This window comes from Harpia harpyja, chromosome Z (assembly GCF_026419915.1).
Source record: "Harpia harpyja isolate bHarHar1 chromosome Z, bHarHar1 primary haplotype, whole genome shotgun sequence".
Classification (NCBI taxonomy): Eukaryota; Metazoa; Chordata; class Aves; order Accipitriformes; family Accipitridae; genus Harpia; species Harpia harpyja.
This window is the reverse complement of record NC_068969.1, coordinates 10359468-10376780: the sequence shown is the minus strand read 5'-3', so window position 1 is coordinate 10376780 and position 17313 is coordinate 10359468. Positions and strand designations below refer to the sequence as shown.

Here is a 17313-nt window from a genome sequence, read left to right as displayed (position 1 = left end):
TACAAGGCATAAAGTGACTGTAAGTTTCCACTGAATCTGCTCATTCACACCTCACCTACAACTTTAATAAATGCAGACTAAGTTTGAGCTGGGTTTTTTAACGGTGTGATGCAAAAATCAAGATAAAGACTGCAAAGTATTCTGTCTAGATGGGCCTGCAAGTCTGGGTATTTAGCAAGAATTGTAGAAAGCTTTTCTAAACATTTGAATGTAAGCTCTCATTTTCTAGTAAGTCTAGTTTTCCAATTCTGTGATTATTGACAATGTTTCTGCCAATATTTTCAAGGATTCATTCGGAACCCAGCCCTGCTCAATACCAAACCACGTTATGTAAACCTGTGAACATTCACACTGAAGACTACTACAAATATATTTAAATGCCTTAATAAATGGAGTCCTACACGGCTTGTGACCATGACTCTAAGTCAACACTATATTTCAGACTGCGTGATTTGAATCTCTAACTGGTAAGTAACAACTACATAGACATACCATTTATTTAGAAGAATATAGTAATATATTGCAATATACTAACCTGCCTGTGTCTGTCCAAGTATTTTTTTCTAGTTTTATTCCACTGTGAATGACAGTGATTTGGCTCAGTTTCACAAATACACTGTTCTACTGTCGTTCTTGAGGTGCATCACAGTAATTAAATTTAAAGGGCTGCATACCTGTCTGTACAGCAGTGTCTTTCCGAGGAGAAGTCTGCTCATCAATGTGACTCTTAATGTCATCCGGAAAATTATGACTTTGATGTGAAATGCCAGTATTACAATTTTCAAATTCTGTATCACCTAAAAAGAAGTAAGTGAAATTGTTCAACTTAGTAACGTATGTTCCATTTAAACCATGCTATCAAGTTATCAGACTATGGTGGTTTAGAACTCAAAGCAAGACTAAGAACTATTGTTCAGATCCTAATACTCTCCCTTTTTCACTGGAAATCTAATCGATAGCACATAGGTCTGAATATTCCCTATGCATTCCTGGTAATATCTTTATATTTCTTCCTTTATGTAATATAGTATTTGAAGCTTACTAAAATACAATATTCTCCATATTAGTTAACACTGCTATTTGTTTGACAGGTAAATAAGGCAAAATGAAATTTGGTTTGTGAAGCAAAGGAACAATTTCTGACCCAAAAGCAGACAGGGGAATAAAAACCAAAACAAAACCCACGAACAGCTTGCATGCAAACACCAAAGGAATAGGCAAACTGAGTATGAAAAGACTTCTACTTACCACCACCAAGATTCTTCTGAAGTTTTGAAATGTCATGTCCCTTCTGAGCCAAATCTCGAATGCGCTGTTCTTGTTTTAATCTCTGTGCTAATTCTTGAGCTTTCTGCATTGTCTGATAGAGCTCATTTGTTTTAAGAGTCACAAGTTCCTTTAAAAAAAAAAAAGTAAATATACGTGATGATTTATTTTGAAAATAAAATTAATAGGATTATTTTATCCCCATCTAATCCTCAGGGTTTACATATATTCTTATTTTGGGTAAATCTTTTTTTTTTTAAAAACAAAACCAAAACTAGTTGAGTAAAAAATCATATGTTACATATTGCATCATGATTATAAAGATAAATTCAGAACCTCTGCTGTGCTAATGAAAGATGTTCAATCCTACCATTAAAAAGCAAGCATCTAGATCCTCAAAGTTATTTGGATATTTATCTCCTTTCTAATAAATTCATATTTTGCTAAATGCCATCCGATTTCAGCCATCTGTGAATTCCTATATCATGTGGTTTAATGAAATAAAAGAAGCCTAAATAAAAATAATTAAAAAACCCCACCTTCCTCCTACATCTACAGAAAGGAGACAGTAGAAGCCTCCCTAACAAAGGCAGAGCATCCCTAAAAATGAGGGTTACAGTTTCCAGACTCAGCAGGTTCAAGCCACAGGAAGAGACCAGGCCAAGGAAAACCTCCTTCCCAAACTGCTATTACCATCTCATCCCCAGTTCCTACGGCATTTGCAGGTGGAAAGAACAACTGATAGCATAACATGTTTTGAAGGAGCCGAGCAATTACAGAGAAAGATGACTTGCCCAATTTTTTACCAGTTTGTTCTAGCATCTACAGGCAGATGCTATATATTTCCATCCAGAATACACAGAGAAATCAGGGATCCATATTTCTGCAGGTTTTAGAGAAGGGTGTGTTTTTGGAATCACTCTATCTTATGACATCATAAAATTCTGTTACTGTTCCAAATATGAAGCAAACAGTAATAGCTGCTACTGTGCCAAAAGGAAGAATAAAACATCAGACAAGGCTTTTAACCTTCTACAGAGGTAAGAATGTATACAAATGCAAAATTTGTCTTACCAAAGGTCAAAATGTATGTTTGGTTTAACTTTTATAAGAAAGGAGTATGTAAAGCTCAGCAATAGTTACAGAGGAAAAGCTCTAGAACATGAATGACTCTTAAAATGCCTTTTCTAGACTATATTCTTAAAAGTCTTTAATCCAGAGTGAAAGCACACCCAGTCAGATAAATTTCATGGTACTGAAGCACCTTAAAAGCATCACGTTACAACAATAATTGGATCACAGACTTTGAGGTGGTTTTTTTATTTAAAATTTGCATCTAAAAATGCATGTTTCTGCATTACTTATAACTACAATTCAGTTTTTGCCAGTTCTTATCATTTCTCTTCCTGAAAAGGCCTTTGTCCAAAAAAAGAAACCTGCCTTAAACTTGTATGGTGTTGTAAGTTTATTAATTGAGGAAACAGATTTTGGTTTCAAATGTCGAAATTTCAGATAGTGTTCATTTGCAAAATGACGACGTGACACAATTTTGAAAGTGAAGAACAAGAACCATCTTCCTCAAAACGCACTATTATTACAACTATCTGCACTAAAGAAAATGCAAAAACCCACCTCCTTTTGTTTTTGTTTCAGCATGTCTTCTTCAAACTGTTTCTGCATTTGTTCTTTTTCTCGTGCTAGGCGCTGTTCTTCCTCTTGTTCTTCCCATTTTCTCTGCTCTTCCTCCAGTTGTTTCTTCTTCCGTTTTTCTTCTACCTGAGCCATTATTGCTTTCTAGTAGTATCAGAAAAAAAGGAAAATTGAAAGATAAAACATTAAGGTATTGTAAGCTATTTATGCATGTATTTCCATATACATGTATAATAAATAGATTTGGATGAATAAAAAAAAAATCAAGACAATTTATTCCAAACACTTCTGTTTCTTTTAATTTCTCACAAGAGAGTTAGCTGCCTTCCTTTTTCTGGGGGGGTGGGCAGAACCACCAGCCCAATAAAGCTGTTTGAAATACTTAGAGACAAACAGAAGTAGCTTTTTATGTTTTCAGAAATGCTTCTATTTTTCTTGTAAAGAAATGGTGGTCTGATTTTTACCTTATGTATTCTAAGCTAGTATTTTGATCTAGCAGAGTTTGACCAGAACAGGCTCATTACATTTATACTAAGACTTCTTTACACTGTGCTAGAGACATCATCATGCAGATATGTATTCAGTTAAGAGTGCCACGGAAGTTATGCAAATGACAATAAAGTGGATAAAAATTTAAAGATTCATGGCAGGTTATCTGTAAATATCAGTCCTCCTTATGACAGGGGAGACTGAAGAAAAACGCACACAAACCTACAAGAGCTCTAAAGACTGTACTGTATGTTTTTTGAGGCAAGAATTCAGTTACAGAAATGCATCTCTGTACAAATATTAAAAGAAAACTGTAGAGTCTAGCTGAACGAAATACCGTTAAACAACTGTAAACATGTAATCTGAAGCATAGGAGTCAAGTGCCTCAATGGATTCTGGTATTAAATCTCATGCTTTATTCATGAGAGAACACTACCTTTCATCCTTTCTTCTCATTAAAATACCATTAAGGCTTTAAAACAAAAGTCTACCTGATGTTCTAACTGTTTCTGCCGCCGCCTGTCTCTCTCTTCAATCTGTGCAGGGTCCAGGAGAGCCGTCATTGAACGGAGGAAACTATGAACAAAGAAACATGTAAATGTTTTTAATCATTAAAAAATAATCTCAAATCCCTTCTTAATTAGGATCAGTTAGATTTCAAGTAATATTTTCATATTGAGGTTATCCCATTGAATTAATTTACAATTATGAAATTCATTTTATTAAGGCACAAAGTAAGGTTATTTGCAGTAAATTTTATTAATGAACAATGGAAGCACTTGTGTCTTTCAAAAGTGAAACAACAGGTATTTCTGAAAAAAATAAAAGCCAAATAAATAAGATCTAAAGATCAGATTTAAAGAATCTTATTCAAATTTATTTTTTTAATTTCTGAGGTGGTATCAGAAATATACTGGCTGGGAAGATAATTACCCTTACAAAGTCCACTCACCTGACTTTCTGACTGTGTTCTGAAGCACTGTTTTTAGCAGCTTTTTCTGCATTTCCCACCTTTAAGGGCATGATGTTGCCTAAAGCTGCAGGTGAAAAAGGGTGAATAAAAGCAGTCAGCTCCTTAGGGTCAGGTGACAGGCAAAGACTTTCAGGCTGCTTTTTGTACATTCCATTTAAGGGGTGTTGTGCATTAGCGTTAAGGTGGCTCTTTAAAGAATCAAAATGCATTGCCCATCTGTCATGCTCTTCAGCCTAAATAAATATGAAGCAACAACAAAAAAAAGGAAATGCGCTTAATTACACTGTTCTATAAAGTACGGTTAACAAAACAGACAATACACATTTTGTACAACAGTAACATCTGAAAAGCTCTGTTACGGAGCTACAATACAGACAGTAGTTAATTCCCTAAATAGGAAAACAGAAGTGTTTCTTTTGCTTAAAATGTAGTTAATTCCCTAAATAGGAAAACAGAAGTGTTTCTTTTGCTTAAAATGCAAGTCAGATCAGAAATTATCCTGCTGATCCATATACTTGGTCAGCAAAAACATACTGCTACTATGTTTTCAGAAAAAAACCCCCAAAATTAGAAAGTGAAAAAACCCCTTGAAAAATAAAAAACTAAGTTAACATGGAATCAGGCTTTTTGGTACTGTTTTTTCAACTTAAATTATTATTCCATTCCATAATTTTTCAAATAGTACTGGGAACTGCTTGATGGAGAGATCAGTACCATGTCCACTCTGCCATGCTCTCCTCCTGTCATGTACATATTCCCTCTAGTAACATGAACAAGTGGTACCTTCTACGGTGTCCTACATTTACCCCCTCCATTTTAAGTCTGGACAGTAGCAGAATTAATGTGGTTTGGGCAGAGATATTAAACTCTAACTTTCTATTTTCAGCTAGACAGGCCTATTATAAGCCTTCTTTCAAAATCTCTTCCACCCACAGCAGCCACCACTGCTATCCTAGCAAAGTACCTAGCACTTTTGTTGAGGTGACATACTGGGTTTAAGTCTGTCTTCTGTACCACCCAGGCCTATCTTTTTGTCTCAGTGTTGGCAATTGGGACATTCCAATATATCACTAATAAAAGATTTTTACCTAAGGGCCCTTTGTTTTTGCTATAGGTACTGAGAAGGTTTTCTCTTCTGACTAAAAGAAGAACTGTTTCCCTGGAGGGACTGAAGAATGGCTGCCTCAAAACTTGTATTCTGCAGGAAAAAAATGAACATAATCTGATCTAATAAACTTCCCAGGAGTACTTTCCTTAAACAACAATTCCCTTGTGTCAGAAAAGTTTCACACCTATTTTAAAAGAAGCAAGAAAATCATAGTCCAAATAATAAGAATCCAAATTATTCTTCCTCCTGTTCCCTGAGTTTTGTTCCCTTTGAACACTGTGATGTAGAAGCAGATCAGAGTAGTTGGAAAATCTACTTTATTCTTATGCAAGTCTGTGGTGCAATATGCAGAAGGGTTGAGAGTATAACACAAGACCTGAAAAAAAACATGTTGAAGTAAATGAGATTAAGTGCACGTTAATTTCCTTTCAAAAAGAGGCTGGAAGTGAGATTATTGTTAGGTTACTCACTGGTGACTGCAACCATCTTCCCACAGCACACCTATCAAATTAAAAAACAAGGCAGCTAATGAAGAAACCTTTCACAGCTGTGTTCCCTTCACAGTTACAAAGGTCAATTTATAAAGGAAATTTGATCACTTCAACAACTCAGGAAATGAAGACTTGTATTGTGTGTAGGTATGTAACTAACCTTGGCAACAAGGGGGTGGGTAGGAAAGCTCTTCTAGTATTATGAACTGTGGAATTAAAATGAAGAATTTGTGTCTAGGAATTGTGTAATTGCTGTAAATGCTTCAGTTGAGAGTAAAAACTACAGCCTTTTTATCTAGAAGGCCACAGGCTATGAATACTCATATCAATCAAGTTTTGGTAACCAAGATTCTTGTTCACTAGTAATACAGAACATCTCATGATGTGAATACATCTCATCCGTGGTGAAAGATATAATCCCAAGGTTAAAGCTGTGTACAGTAATTTGGAAATCACGATCCTAGCAATAGTACAATCTCACTTCAAAAGACAGAGTCTTTGGAAGAGCGTATCAGTATTGGGCTGTATAAGTATGCAGAGTATTCCACTGACCTTAAAACTACTACTACTAGTAGAAATAGTAACATGTAAAGGAAAAAAGTCAGCTTCTGTATGAAGACGATATATTGACCAAATTGGCCAACAGTGACAGTATTAAAAGCCTCTTCAGGTATTCCACCTGCAAAGCAATTATACTGGCCACAGTTTCCTTCTAGATCCAGCATAAGAGACCTACATTCAACAGCCTAGAAAAACCAAAGGGTAAAAAAGGTAAGGCTATTTTCTTCAATACTTTTTGGGTAAATGTTTAAAGAAGTTTCATATGCGTATACACATATTAAAATAGTATTTCTAGAAGCAGGATTTGAACGCCACTGTGACACATGGCAGTTGTCCATAATTTTCCTTGTCTTTTCTCACTCCTTCTGTAGTCTACAGAAAATTTCTTTTCACAAAGTGTCTAGCCAGTGTCTCTACACCACCTTCCAAACCCTAGTGCTTTTGCACAACGGTGGGAAAGTAAAAAAATATAGTAATATCACTGTCTTCATCTCTGCAGCAAGCTCTCTAACAAATCACACCAGACACACAGTAGTTGTTCTCTGCCACCACAATACTGGAACAGCTACTGGCTGAATGTTCAATTAGACTGTCCTGTGGACATATGGTGAAAACCTGGACATGCTGCAGGCAATTACATCTTTGTCGCTACTTCATTAAGTCTACGATTTCATCCTTTATTTCTTAGAACAAAAACATAGAGGAAAACTTCTCTCATTCCAAAAAGTCCCTCTAAACCACAGATACCTTTGATAAATTTTCTTCTATTTTTCGTAGCTTAGCTTCTTCCTTCTGTTTGTCCAACTCTTCAAGCCACTTCTTCTGTTGCTCATGCTTCAAAGCACTAAAAGGTCGTTCCTGCGGCACAGCTTCCTGAAATAAGATAAGTGCTAGTCTCTTCCTTGTACAAAAAATTCAGTACCTTGTCTAGCCACATAATACAGACTTGGCAGAAAACTTTGTCTTCAGCTGCTAGACATAACTGGGCTGTTCTCTTGCACAAAAAAATGAATGTAAGTTTGTAACTGTAGCAAGTGTCTGACTACTCCATAAAAGTGCTTCAGTTGGAAAGATGCTAAATAAGCCAGTCTTTGAATATTTTTCTAACTGGAACCATCAGCCTCTCACTCCAAAGAACCTTACTTACATGTATCATGAATAAAAATCCCCTCCTTCTTCCTATGGTTCACTGCTCAGTCTGTGTTCCAGGTAGATTCAGCGCCATGATCTAATTAGTAGTGATCTATCTCAAGTAAATTCTAGATACCATCTTCATTTTTCTGTTTCTGCTTCTTAATGGGTATCTGTATTATTTAACAAACTCCAGTGGCACTGGGAACTTTCAATGCTATCTGACAAGTGCCACACTTCAATCAGTGCCTACTAGCAATAACTCAAAAACTACTCCTTCAATCTTCTACCATCAATGTATTTTTTTTAAAGTCTTGTACTTCTGATAGGTTCCCACTTCTCTATTTCTTTAACACTGTCCTGGTTTCATCTGGGATAGTTAATTTTTTTTTCTAGTAGCTGGTATAGTGTTACGTTTTGGATTTAGGATGAGAACAATGTTGATAACGCACTGATGTTTTCAGTTGTTGCTAAGTAGTGTATATACTATGTCAAAGATTTTTCAGTTTCTCATGCCCAGTCAGCAAGAAGGCTGGAGGGGCACAAGAAGTTGGGAGGGGACACAGCCAGGACAGCTGACCCAAACTGGCCAAAGGGATATTCCATACCATATGATGTCATGCCCAGTATATAAACTGGGGGCAGTTGGCCTGGGGGGTGGATAATTGCTCAGGAACTAACTGGTCATCAGTCAGTGAGTGGTGAGCAATTGCATTGTGCATCACTTGTTTTGTATATTCCAATTCTTTTATTATTGTCATTTTATTATTGTTGTTATTATAATTATTATTTTCTTCCTTTCTGTCTACTAAACTGTTCTTATCTCAATCCATGAGTTTTACTTTTTTTCCCTGATTCCCCACTGGGGGGAGGGGAAGTGAGTGAGCAGCTGTGTGGTGCTTAGTTGCCGGCTGCGGTTAAACCATGACAAACGCATACTTAAAAGCTAATTAACACTTCATCTCACACTTCTAGTGCTGTTCTTCACATCAGGCTTGAAAATGCTCAGTCTTCAAAGCATCAATATTCTGATAAACATTCATTCAGACACAATTCTTTAGAGCAAAAGGGTCTACTGAATTCTTCTGGTTTAAAAGAACTACTGAAGATATACATCTGTTGTCAATAAATAAGTAAAAAAACGTGCATGCATTTCAAAATCTTACCCCAAAAACAACTGCTGAGCAACTAACAGCTGAACCAAAATCAGAAGACTGCCCAGCTGGAGCACTTGAAACATTCAGTGGAACTTTATTAGCCTCTGTGGTTAAAGTAGTTGTACAGACAGAGTTTTCCTCAGTGGTAATAATTGAGTCAGCTGGAAACATTGACTGCAAATAAAGTGACCACTTTAAGACTTGATTTATTTAGCTCACCTGTTTTGTTTGTATTAAATAGCCTTTAACATATAATAAACAAGTAAATTATACTTCTAGAAGCTGCTATTCATTAAAACTTCAGCCAAAACTCGTAACTAAGCATCTCATACCCAGTATTTCTTAATTATGTAGATTGAAATAAATTCTTACAGGGCAGAGTAGTAACTTTTCTAGGAATGCTGAATAAACCACCAAAAAAGCAACTTGCTTTTGCTGTAATAACTGATAGCAGGTACAACCCTACCTTCTGTTTAACAGCAATCAATTTCCCTGGAGAAGTCTCATCTGAGTATAATATATTTCTGACACAGCATTTTCAGACTGACACCTGACTTTTTAAAAGGCAGGTTAAAGTCAAATTGCTATGCTCATTTTTATGTAAGCAATCAAACATATGTCAGAGCTCAAGAACAATGTAAATAATTATATAACCAGGAATTACATTTGAGACTATTTCTCAAAACAGCTAGAAAAGATTTATACCTTTTAGGTAGGAATCAACGTGGAAGGACAAGAATGGGTTGTTCACGCTACAAAGATCTTAATTTCTGAAGCTACAAATTGGAGCAATAGGTAAGTGTAAAACAGGGAGTTTCAGCAATTCATGCCACTAAAAGAGCTTAAAGTGACCACTGAGATTGGATTCTCCTGGATTTGTACAGAAAATAACATCTTGTATGAATTAAAAGTTGAACTGTTCTGGAACTGTGCTGTGGAAACTGTGTGCTCTTCTGTGTTTATTGATAGCCTTACCTTATCTGGGTCAGCTGTTTCCACTTTCTCTTTATGGGTTTTATTATTTCCAGGGTTTTCCCAGAAATAACCCACCTCTCCCTCCAAAGTTTCTTTCAGTTTCTTCTTCAGTGCTATCTGTTCATCTTCAAAAAAACAAACTCTAGTAAGAGTTCCTAATACAGACATGTAGCAGTTTAACAAACAAACAAACAAAAGGCAGCAATGTATGTCTACCCTGTAATTTTGATTGTAAAATGGATTACAAGAGTAAGTCACCATTGTCTGACCAATCAGTCTAAACGTGACTTTGCTCTTAAGAGGATAGTGGCTGAGTCTCTGCCCAGAGATGTACAGGTAATTGGGGAATCTTTCTGAGAAGTCTACAAAACACTGAAAGCTTAACAATGTCCCAGGGAAAGAGGGAAAACTAACAAACCACCAAGTATATAAATTCTCTCCATTTTGTTATACCAGTCTTGGACTACTGTAATATTATTAAAACCAAGGGAGCTATACATGGAAGCTACTGACAATGCAGAATCAAACCCTGAACCAGATGGTCTACACCCAAGTTGAAAACAAAACACAACACTCCTGCATGTGAATCATAAAAAGCATCTGTCAGAGAGATTTTACTACTGTTAAACATTTTTATTTTTCGACAGAGATTCCCCTTGATTGGTGATGTGGCAGGACTGCAAACCGTTTCTCAAGTTCAAATTGCAACTGGATACATTCAGTCATGCTTGTAGATCAGGGTGACGCTTTTCCCATTAAAAAACAAATGAATTTGTTAATGATAATGGCTATCAACTACTGGCAAAATGTGACAAAATTGGTGGCAAGTACCTCCTAAAATATGAAACATAACTGAATATATTTGTTTGTGATAATATTTATTTGGTTAAGAAGCATTTTTGCAAGAATTTATAGATCATCTTTGCATAAAATTTTGAAATTTAAGAATCTTAATCTGTCTTGGAGACTAATAAAACTGTACTTTCCAATTTGTAGCAACTGCACTGATATAAGTAAATTTAAAAGAGCATAAGGAACACAAAGTTTCTTTGCATCCTGAGTGTAATAAATTGATCAAAAATATATTCTGTATATGGTAAGTACCTAATTCCTTCTTCCATTGGGTCTTTCTAAATTCTAATAAGGCTTTCTCCCCTTCTCTTTCACCCAAGGTACTAAACATGTCAGCAGGTTTCCATGAATCCTTTCTAGAGAAAAGGAGGGGAAAAAAAAATATAGTTTTACCTAAAAAGCTAATCTGTTAATTTTGAAGGTAACTTTTTAATTAGTATTTATAAAGACTCTTACTGTGATTAAGAACTACAGTATGAATCTTACTGGAAATACAATTTTTGTAGACAACACCACAGATCTACGTACATAACTTTCTGTCCTGGCTGCGGATATGCTTCTTGTTTCCGGCTTGAATCAGAGTTAGCTTCATCTGGAACGGATGAAACTTCACAAGCTTTTTGGAGCAATGCTACAGTGTTTTCCTCTGATGCCTCATTAGTAGCTGTGGTAAAGCATAAATATATATATATATATAAAAAATAAATATACATATGATCACTAAACTTTATTCAGAGTAAATACTTTGAGAACAGCAGAAACTTGCAAATTCCCCGCTATTTAACAAAACTATTTTCAGCCCTGCTCGTATAGTTAAGACATGTAAGTTACAACTTCACAGGGCTAAGAGCTCAGACTTTGGGACTCTACTTAATTGCAGCGTGTCTTATTCTTGGTGGCAGAGCTGACCACCTCCACAGGTCCACAAACAGGAATAAGGATGTAATACAGGAAGATACACAATAGTTCTTACGCTTCTCAGTAGAATAATTGGAGAAAAAAAAAACAAACCAAGAAACTATTCAACAGTAATATTACAATTAGGCAAAAAGATACATGTACATCTTTGCACCAGAGGAAAATGCAGTAGTGCTCTTGAGACACATAGAAAGACCTCATCTCTTCACAAAACCAGAAGGGCCTAGCTGCGGTTTGAGTGGTTTGGTTTTTTTCCAAACTCCTAATGGTAATGGTACAGTGCAGTTCAATGTTTCCCCCCCCAGTGTAAAATGGTTCCTTTTTTGCATGAAATATTGACAGAACTGCTTGCTGTTTTGCTCTTCAAAGTACTGGAAGACTATCAAGCAATCCTTAGTTTTTACTGTTAAAATTATCAAATGCTTGGTTCCTAACAGCAACAGGCAATTTTACATACACAATAGCAAACAGTATTTCATCTGAGACCATTAAACATAAGAGTAACATCTCTGCAGCCTGCAAATAAACTTAAATTACGAACTCAAAGTTAAGTTTTCACATTTTGCTGTTTCCATGAAACTAACTCATTCAACTGTCGGCATCTTACCCCTTTCCTCTTGCTTTTCTTTATGAGTCTCAGAGATGCTTCTAGTTCCTTCTTTTACAGTCATCAAAATCTTTTGAAGCTGTTCTTGTGTTAAACACACCAAACTTAAGTCTTCAGCTGATACAGATGGGTTTTGAGGTTTCTGTTTACTTTTTTTAGCAACATTAGGATTCTCTGAATCAGGGTATCTGTCTGTGCTATCTCTTTGGAAAATCAAAGAGGGATCTTTAGTTGTGGCTTCATGTGAGGAGTGTTTAGTAACTTGCAGTTTTTCACCTTTTGTCATTGATAAGCTTGATTCACTCCTTGGTTTTGTTAAGTTTTCCTGCTTGATACAAGCATTTTGTGTTGACCTCGGAACATGCCCAGTATGCTTTATTCTCAATGCCTGTTTAGGTGCTCTGGCTTTATTACCCATCTGTTAAAGCAATAAGATTTCACCATGTATTAAATAAGGGAATAAAATTGCATGGGTAACAAATGAAAACAAGATTGAAGCAACAAGCAAACTAAGCATCATTTTTCTTCTCTGTTACATCAACAGAAACTAACTCAGTATAAACTCATGAAGTATCTTCATGAGTGCTAGGAATACCCTGGAAGAGAATAGAGCACCTAAATTTGAGTATTTAAAAATGACAGTATGAAAAATAACTTTATGTAGCATAACATTTAGAAGAAGTATTAAACATTAATTCTGCTTTTCTTTGGTGTTTCTGAAGCCCAGCTTTAAACAGGTATGTTTTCACCATACAGCCAGTATTATTTCAATCTTGATTTTTCCATTCTGTACTGAAGTTTTATCCTTTTCAATGTCCTTGATTATCTCCTATGTATTGAGATCTTTCTCTGCCTTCTTTCCTTCCTCAACCCACTGCATTCCAGTTTACTTAGACAGACACAACCTATAAGACTGAATTGGAACATAAAACACTCTTCACATCCCTATTTTACTAGAATCGCTTTAAGGTCTCTGAAAGTTCTGATTTAGATGATTCCCTGTGCTGCTGTAACTTCTTGGCAAAGTAAACTAAAGCATTTTGCAAAGGTAGAAGTAGTCATAGAACTTTTAATTAATCCTTTTTAACAGCTATTACGAACCTGAGAAATCACAGAATCACAGAATATCTCAAGTTGGAAGGGACCCATAAGTACATATTTATTTTTCACAAATATAATTGATTACAAGTATTGAGACAGTTCAAATGTGTTCTCAAATTTCTGTGTTAACAAACTGACTAGTCAATTTGTGTGGTCTAACCAAAAAAGTCATTTTTGCACTTACCTTCATTGCAGGCTTTGATTTATCTTTTGGGAAACAAACACAAACATATGAAAGAAGTATTTAATAACAACTTCCTCCTGAAAAACAATCTTGAGAAATTAGTAAACTGTTATATTCATCTGATTTTTGTAAGGTAGGGGGAAAGTACTTTCCCCACAACATCTGCCCCAATTATATATATATATTTTTTAATTTCAGTACACACTTCAAGAGTATATTGGAAAAAAGATCAGATATATTCAGTAACTATTTCCAGTTTTATATAAATCTATTAAAATTATTGTGCCAGTCTGATCCTCCCCTGCTATTCATTCTGTTTCTCAGAGAGCCCTGTGGTAATGGCTTATTTTCAATTGTTTACTGTGACTTTTCAGTTTGCTTTCTGTGTCACATCCTTCCAGGACAGTCCCTGCATCCAACCCCATCTTACTACGTGATGTTATCTGTCTCCATTGCTGATAGCCTAAAGAAACAATAGTTGCGTAATCACGCCATCCATTATTGTTCCCCTTACCTATGCCCTGACATACTCTTCAGTGTTTTAACCCAAATCCTACAGGATGCAAAGAGGTGTAGTGGTCTCAAAAATAATATTAAGTACTATGTTTAATATAATACTTTATTAATAAAGAATATTATAATATAGATTAATAGAGGGAATGTGGTACTCAACACAAGATGGCCAATGGAAAATAGCACATATGGCTAATGGAAAAGGGAGAGAAAACAGTCAGATGATATTTTAGTGGAACAGATCTGTTGGAAACAAGGCTTCTTCAGCTGCACTATGCAATTATTGCTCTGGCAGTGGTTGTTGCACATTTTGCACTAGTACCAACTATACCTTTTTTTTGTGTTACCAATTAAAGATACTAGAGAACACTGACTGTTCTTAAAGCCTGCAAAACCACACTATTAACAGTTTCCAACCTAGATGAACATTTTAAAATTTAGGAGCATGCCAAATTGTTGTCCTGCAGAGACAGGCGTTAAATCCGGAAACATCTTAATAATGGTTCAGTACTAAAGGTGTTCTGCAGCCATGTTTATCACTGGGTTCTCAAGCATTCGACCCTCATCTGAGTAGGTAAAAGTCACTTTTTCACTTCTGGCAATTCAGAAACTAAAGTGGGATTCTACATGCTATGCAAACACCCTCTCTCTGTGCAAAGGATAAAGAAACATAAATAGGGTCTTTGCCATCACAGTGGGGAGACATAATGTGGTACGCCAAAGTGCTGCTTATGGGTTACTTTCTTTGGGCTTTTTCTGTGTAAGAGAGAAACAACTATCTCAAGTAGCAGCTTAAGCTACTACACAATCCTACTTTAGCCCCTGTGAGCAGTATTTGACAGTGCAGAAAACTGAAATTCAGAAGTAATACAATTTGATGCATTTTTTGACACAATTCAATTCAAGGAAGTGCTGTTTATATCAGTTGTATAAACATGTTAATTCTTGGAGAAGACTGCTTGTTCAAGGCTAGTTCAAAGTCAAAGGTAGTGCTTTATCTTGGAGCACTCTGGAATGTACACTGGCCCTATCCAGGCAATGATGCTTACTATGGTTGTAAAAAGTTAAAGCTGTAGCATTGCTTTTTCAGAGGTGTTGCAAGGTATTCCTTACTGACTCAGTATACCCCATAACACCTCATCACACAGTTGTCTAGTAAATGCAGAAAATGAAAAATAATTTAGAGGGCATTAAACAGAGAATTTCTGTATCCTGACTGCTATGTGGAAGTTAGGAAAAGTGGACTTGTGCTTGTACAGAAACATTGTCTGACAAATCATAAAAATAGAATTTATTAATGCTTAATTATGAACATATACTGGAAAAGTCTATTTCAGATAGTAGTAATGAGATCTGGCCTAAATAAACTGCTCATTGAAAATTATAAACATCAACTGCCAAATACTAAAGCTGCTTTAAAGTCAGACATGTGACTGTAATGATGTAATTCTGTGTAAATTAAGCAGGCCTCTTTTTCCTTGGTAAGTAAGGTGCTATAAAGTTACAGAAATTATCAAGTCATGCCAGTCAATATATAATAGTACTTTTTGTTATGAATGGAGAAACAAGCTGTAAAGAATCAAGACTATTTGCCAGCTGTTCACCAGTGGACAGACTATTCAGAAGTTCATTATCAACCTACTGTTCAGTATCAAGCTTGTAACTAAGAGGAGTTCTAAATAACAATGCATAACTATTCTTCCTAATCTGAAAAATATTTCAATAAAGCTGTGTTTCACATTGCTTGGATCTTAGGTTTAACTTCAAGAAGCTTTAAAGATTACTTGAGACAAATTATTAAAAAAAATACCAGAAGCAGCCAAAATTAGCCTAGGCTTTCCACCCAGCACTTCAGTTTCAAGCTTCAGTCCATCGCTGCAAAATAAGAGAGAGAGAGAGAGGGAGGGGGGTGGAATCTGAAATATTAAGTAATCTGATGATGGTAAGATTTTTACATTAATAACACGGACAACTGTACTTAATTACAACACACTATTTACTATTGGTCCAGACGGTCTTTCATAGCCCAAGCTTTCTACATTTGTGAGAAGTTACTTAATATGAAGAAATCAACAGGTCCTGAAGAGGGTGTACTTTTATTATTGATACTGGAAAATTTGGATTTGCATGTTACAAAGTAAATCTTCACGCTGAAGGTGCCGCTCTGTATTGTTATATACAGCAATATGCTCGCCTCAAGAATTTAATAATCTAACAATATAAACTGTGCGCTACAAAAAAATGCTAAATAAGTCTCCCCAAATGCCAGTGCTGATCACAAAGAGGGGCTGTATTCTGAAAACAGTCTTTTAATTGTGCTTCCATGCAAAATAGTCCACATTTTAAAACAGAACAAACGTTGTTACAAGGGTTTTTTAAAAAAAAGTTGGTAGTGTTTAGGTATACGGGTGTGAAGTACCCAAACGCTTTTCCTTCTTCCATGAGTTAATTTAAGAAAACGTAATATGAAGATTAATGTTCAAAATAACGCTTATCTTCAAGCTGTCTTTCATTAAAAAAAAAATTTTAAAAAATCTAACACATCTAAAGCTCGCAAGCAACTTTCTAATTAACGCGGCAGCAGAGAAGTGCCTGAAGCTGTAACTCTAGACGTTCAAATAGCAAACGGCAGCAAAGCCGAGCCCAGCACCTATTCTTCTCCGCAGAGGCTTTGTGTCAGCAGGAGGCGGTGGGGCAGGACGCGATGAACGGCGGGGCCGCGGGAGGGGTTGGGGTTCTGGCGCCGTCCGCCCCCCCCGCTCCTCCTCCTGGCGCGCTGGCGGGGCTGCCCTGACTTGAAGGAACGCGACCGGCCGGGTCCGAAAGCGGTCCTCTCGCACCGCCGAAACGCGGTGTTCCCAGTATCTCCTCCGCCTAAACCCATTCCCAGACCCCTCCCCGAGGCCCTCCCAAGAGAAGGATCTCTTAGCCCCTCGGCTTTGTCACACAGATCGCTCCCGTTACCACTGCCTCGGCCGCGAGGCACTAAGCGCCTTAACGCTGGCGGGCCGCGGGATTCCCCTCAGAGCGGCAGCACCGGCCCGCTGCGCAGGGAAAGGCCGGGCAGGTTCCCGAGCCGTGAGGGGCTGGGGCCGGGGCCGGTCAGCCGGCGGGAGTGACTCTCGCTGCCAGCCCAGCGAGTCCCTTCCTCCCCTCCCTCCTTACCCCAGATTCATGGCTCTGCCCGGCTGCGAGCGGGGCGGCTGAGGCTGAGGAGACGCACGGCAGCAGCACCCATCCCCCGCCTCTCTCGCTGTGTACAGCGGTTCCCGGCCCCGTACAAGGAGCCGGGAGGCGATAGGCTTCCCGCGGAGCGGCGGCTTTGCCAATGGACTCC

General features: G+C 37.1%; 1 protein-coding gene across 5 annotated transcripts in view; it reads right to left on the bottom strand.

The window, feature by feature from the left end:
• CCDC66 (coiled-coil domain containing 66) overlaps positions 1-17313 on the bottom strand; it is a 27999-nt gene extending 10686 nt beyond the window's left edge. Inside the window, exons 1-14 of one of the 5 annotated variants that reach the window (XM_052778945.1) lie at positions 17142-17313; positions 15787-15851; positions 13464-13486; positions 12179-12596; positions 11182-11317; positions 10906-11009; positions 9802-9926; positions 8836-9000; positions 7280-7411; positions 4358-4611; positions 3897-3981; positions 2899-3060; positions 1249-1396; positions 675-797 (exon numbers count right to left, since the gene is read on the bottom strand). In XM_052778945.1, coding sequence (XP_052634905.1) covers positions 675-797; positions 1249-1396; positions 2899-3060; positions 3897-3981; positions 4358-4611; positions 7280-7411; positions 8836-9000; positions 9802-9926; positions 10906-11009; positions 11182-11317; positions 12179-12596; positions 13464-13486; positions 15787-15851; positions 17142-17152 — 1951 coding nt within the window. In that variant the 5' untranslated portion in view covers positions 17153-17313. Of the gene's footprint in view, positions 1-674; positions 798-1248; positions 1397-2898; positions 3061-3896; positions 3982-4357; positions 4612-7279; positions 7412-8835; positions 9001-9801; positions 9927-10905; positions 11010-11181; positions 11318-12178; positions 12597-13463; positions 13553-15786; positions 15852-17141 lie in introns of all 5 variants that reach the window. The other 4 variants (XM_052778944.1, XM_052778946.1, XM_052778947.1 and 1 more) reach the window with 4 other exon arrangements.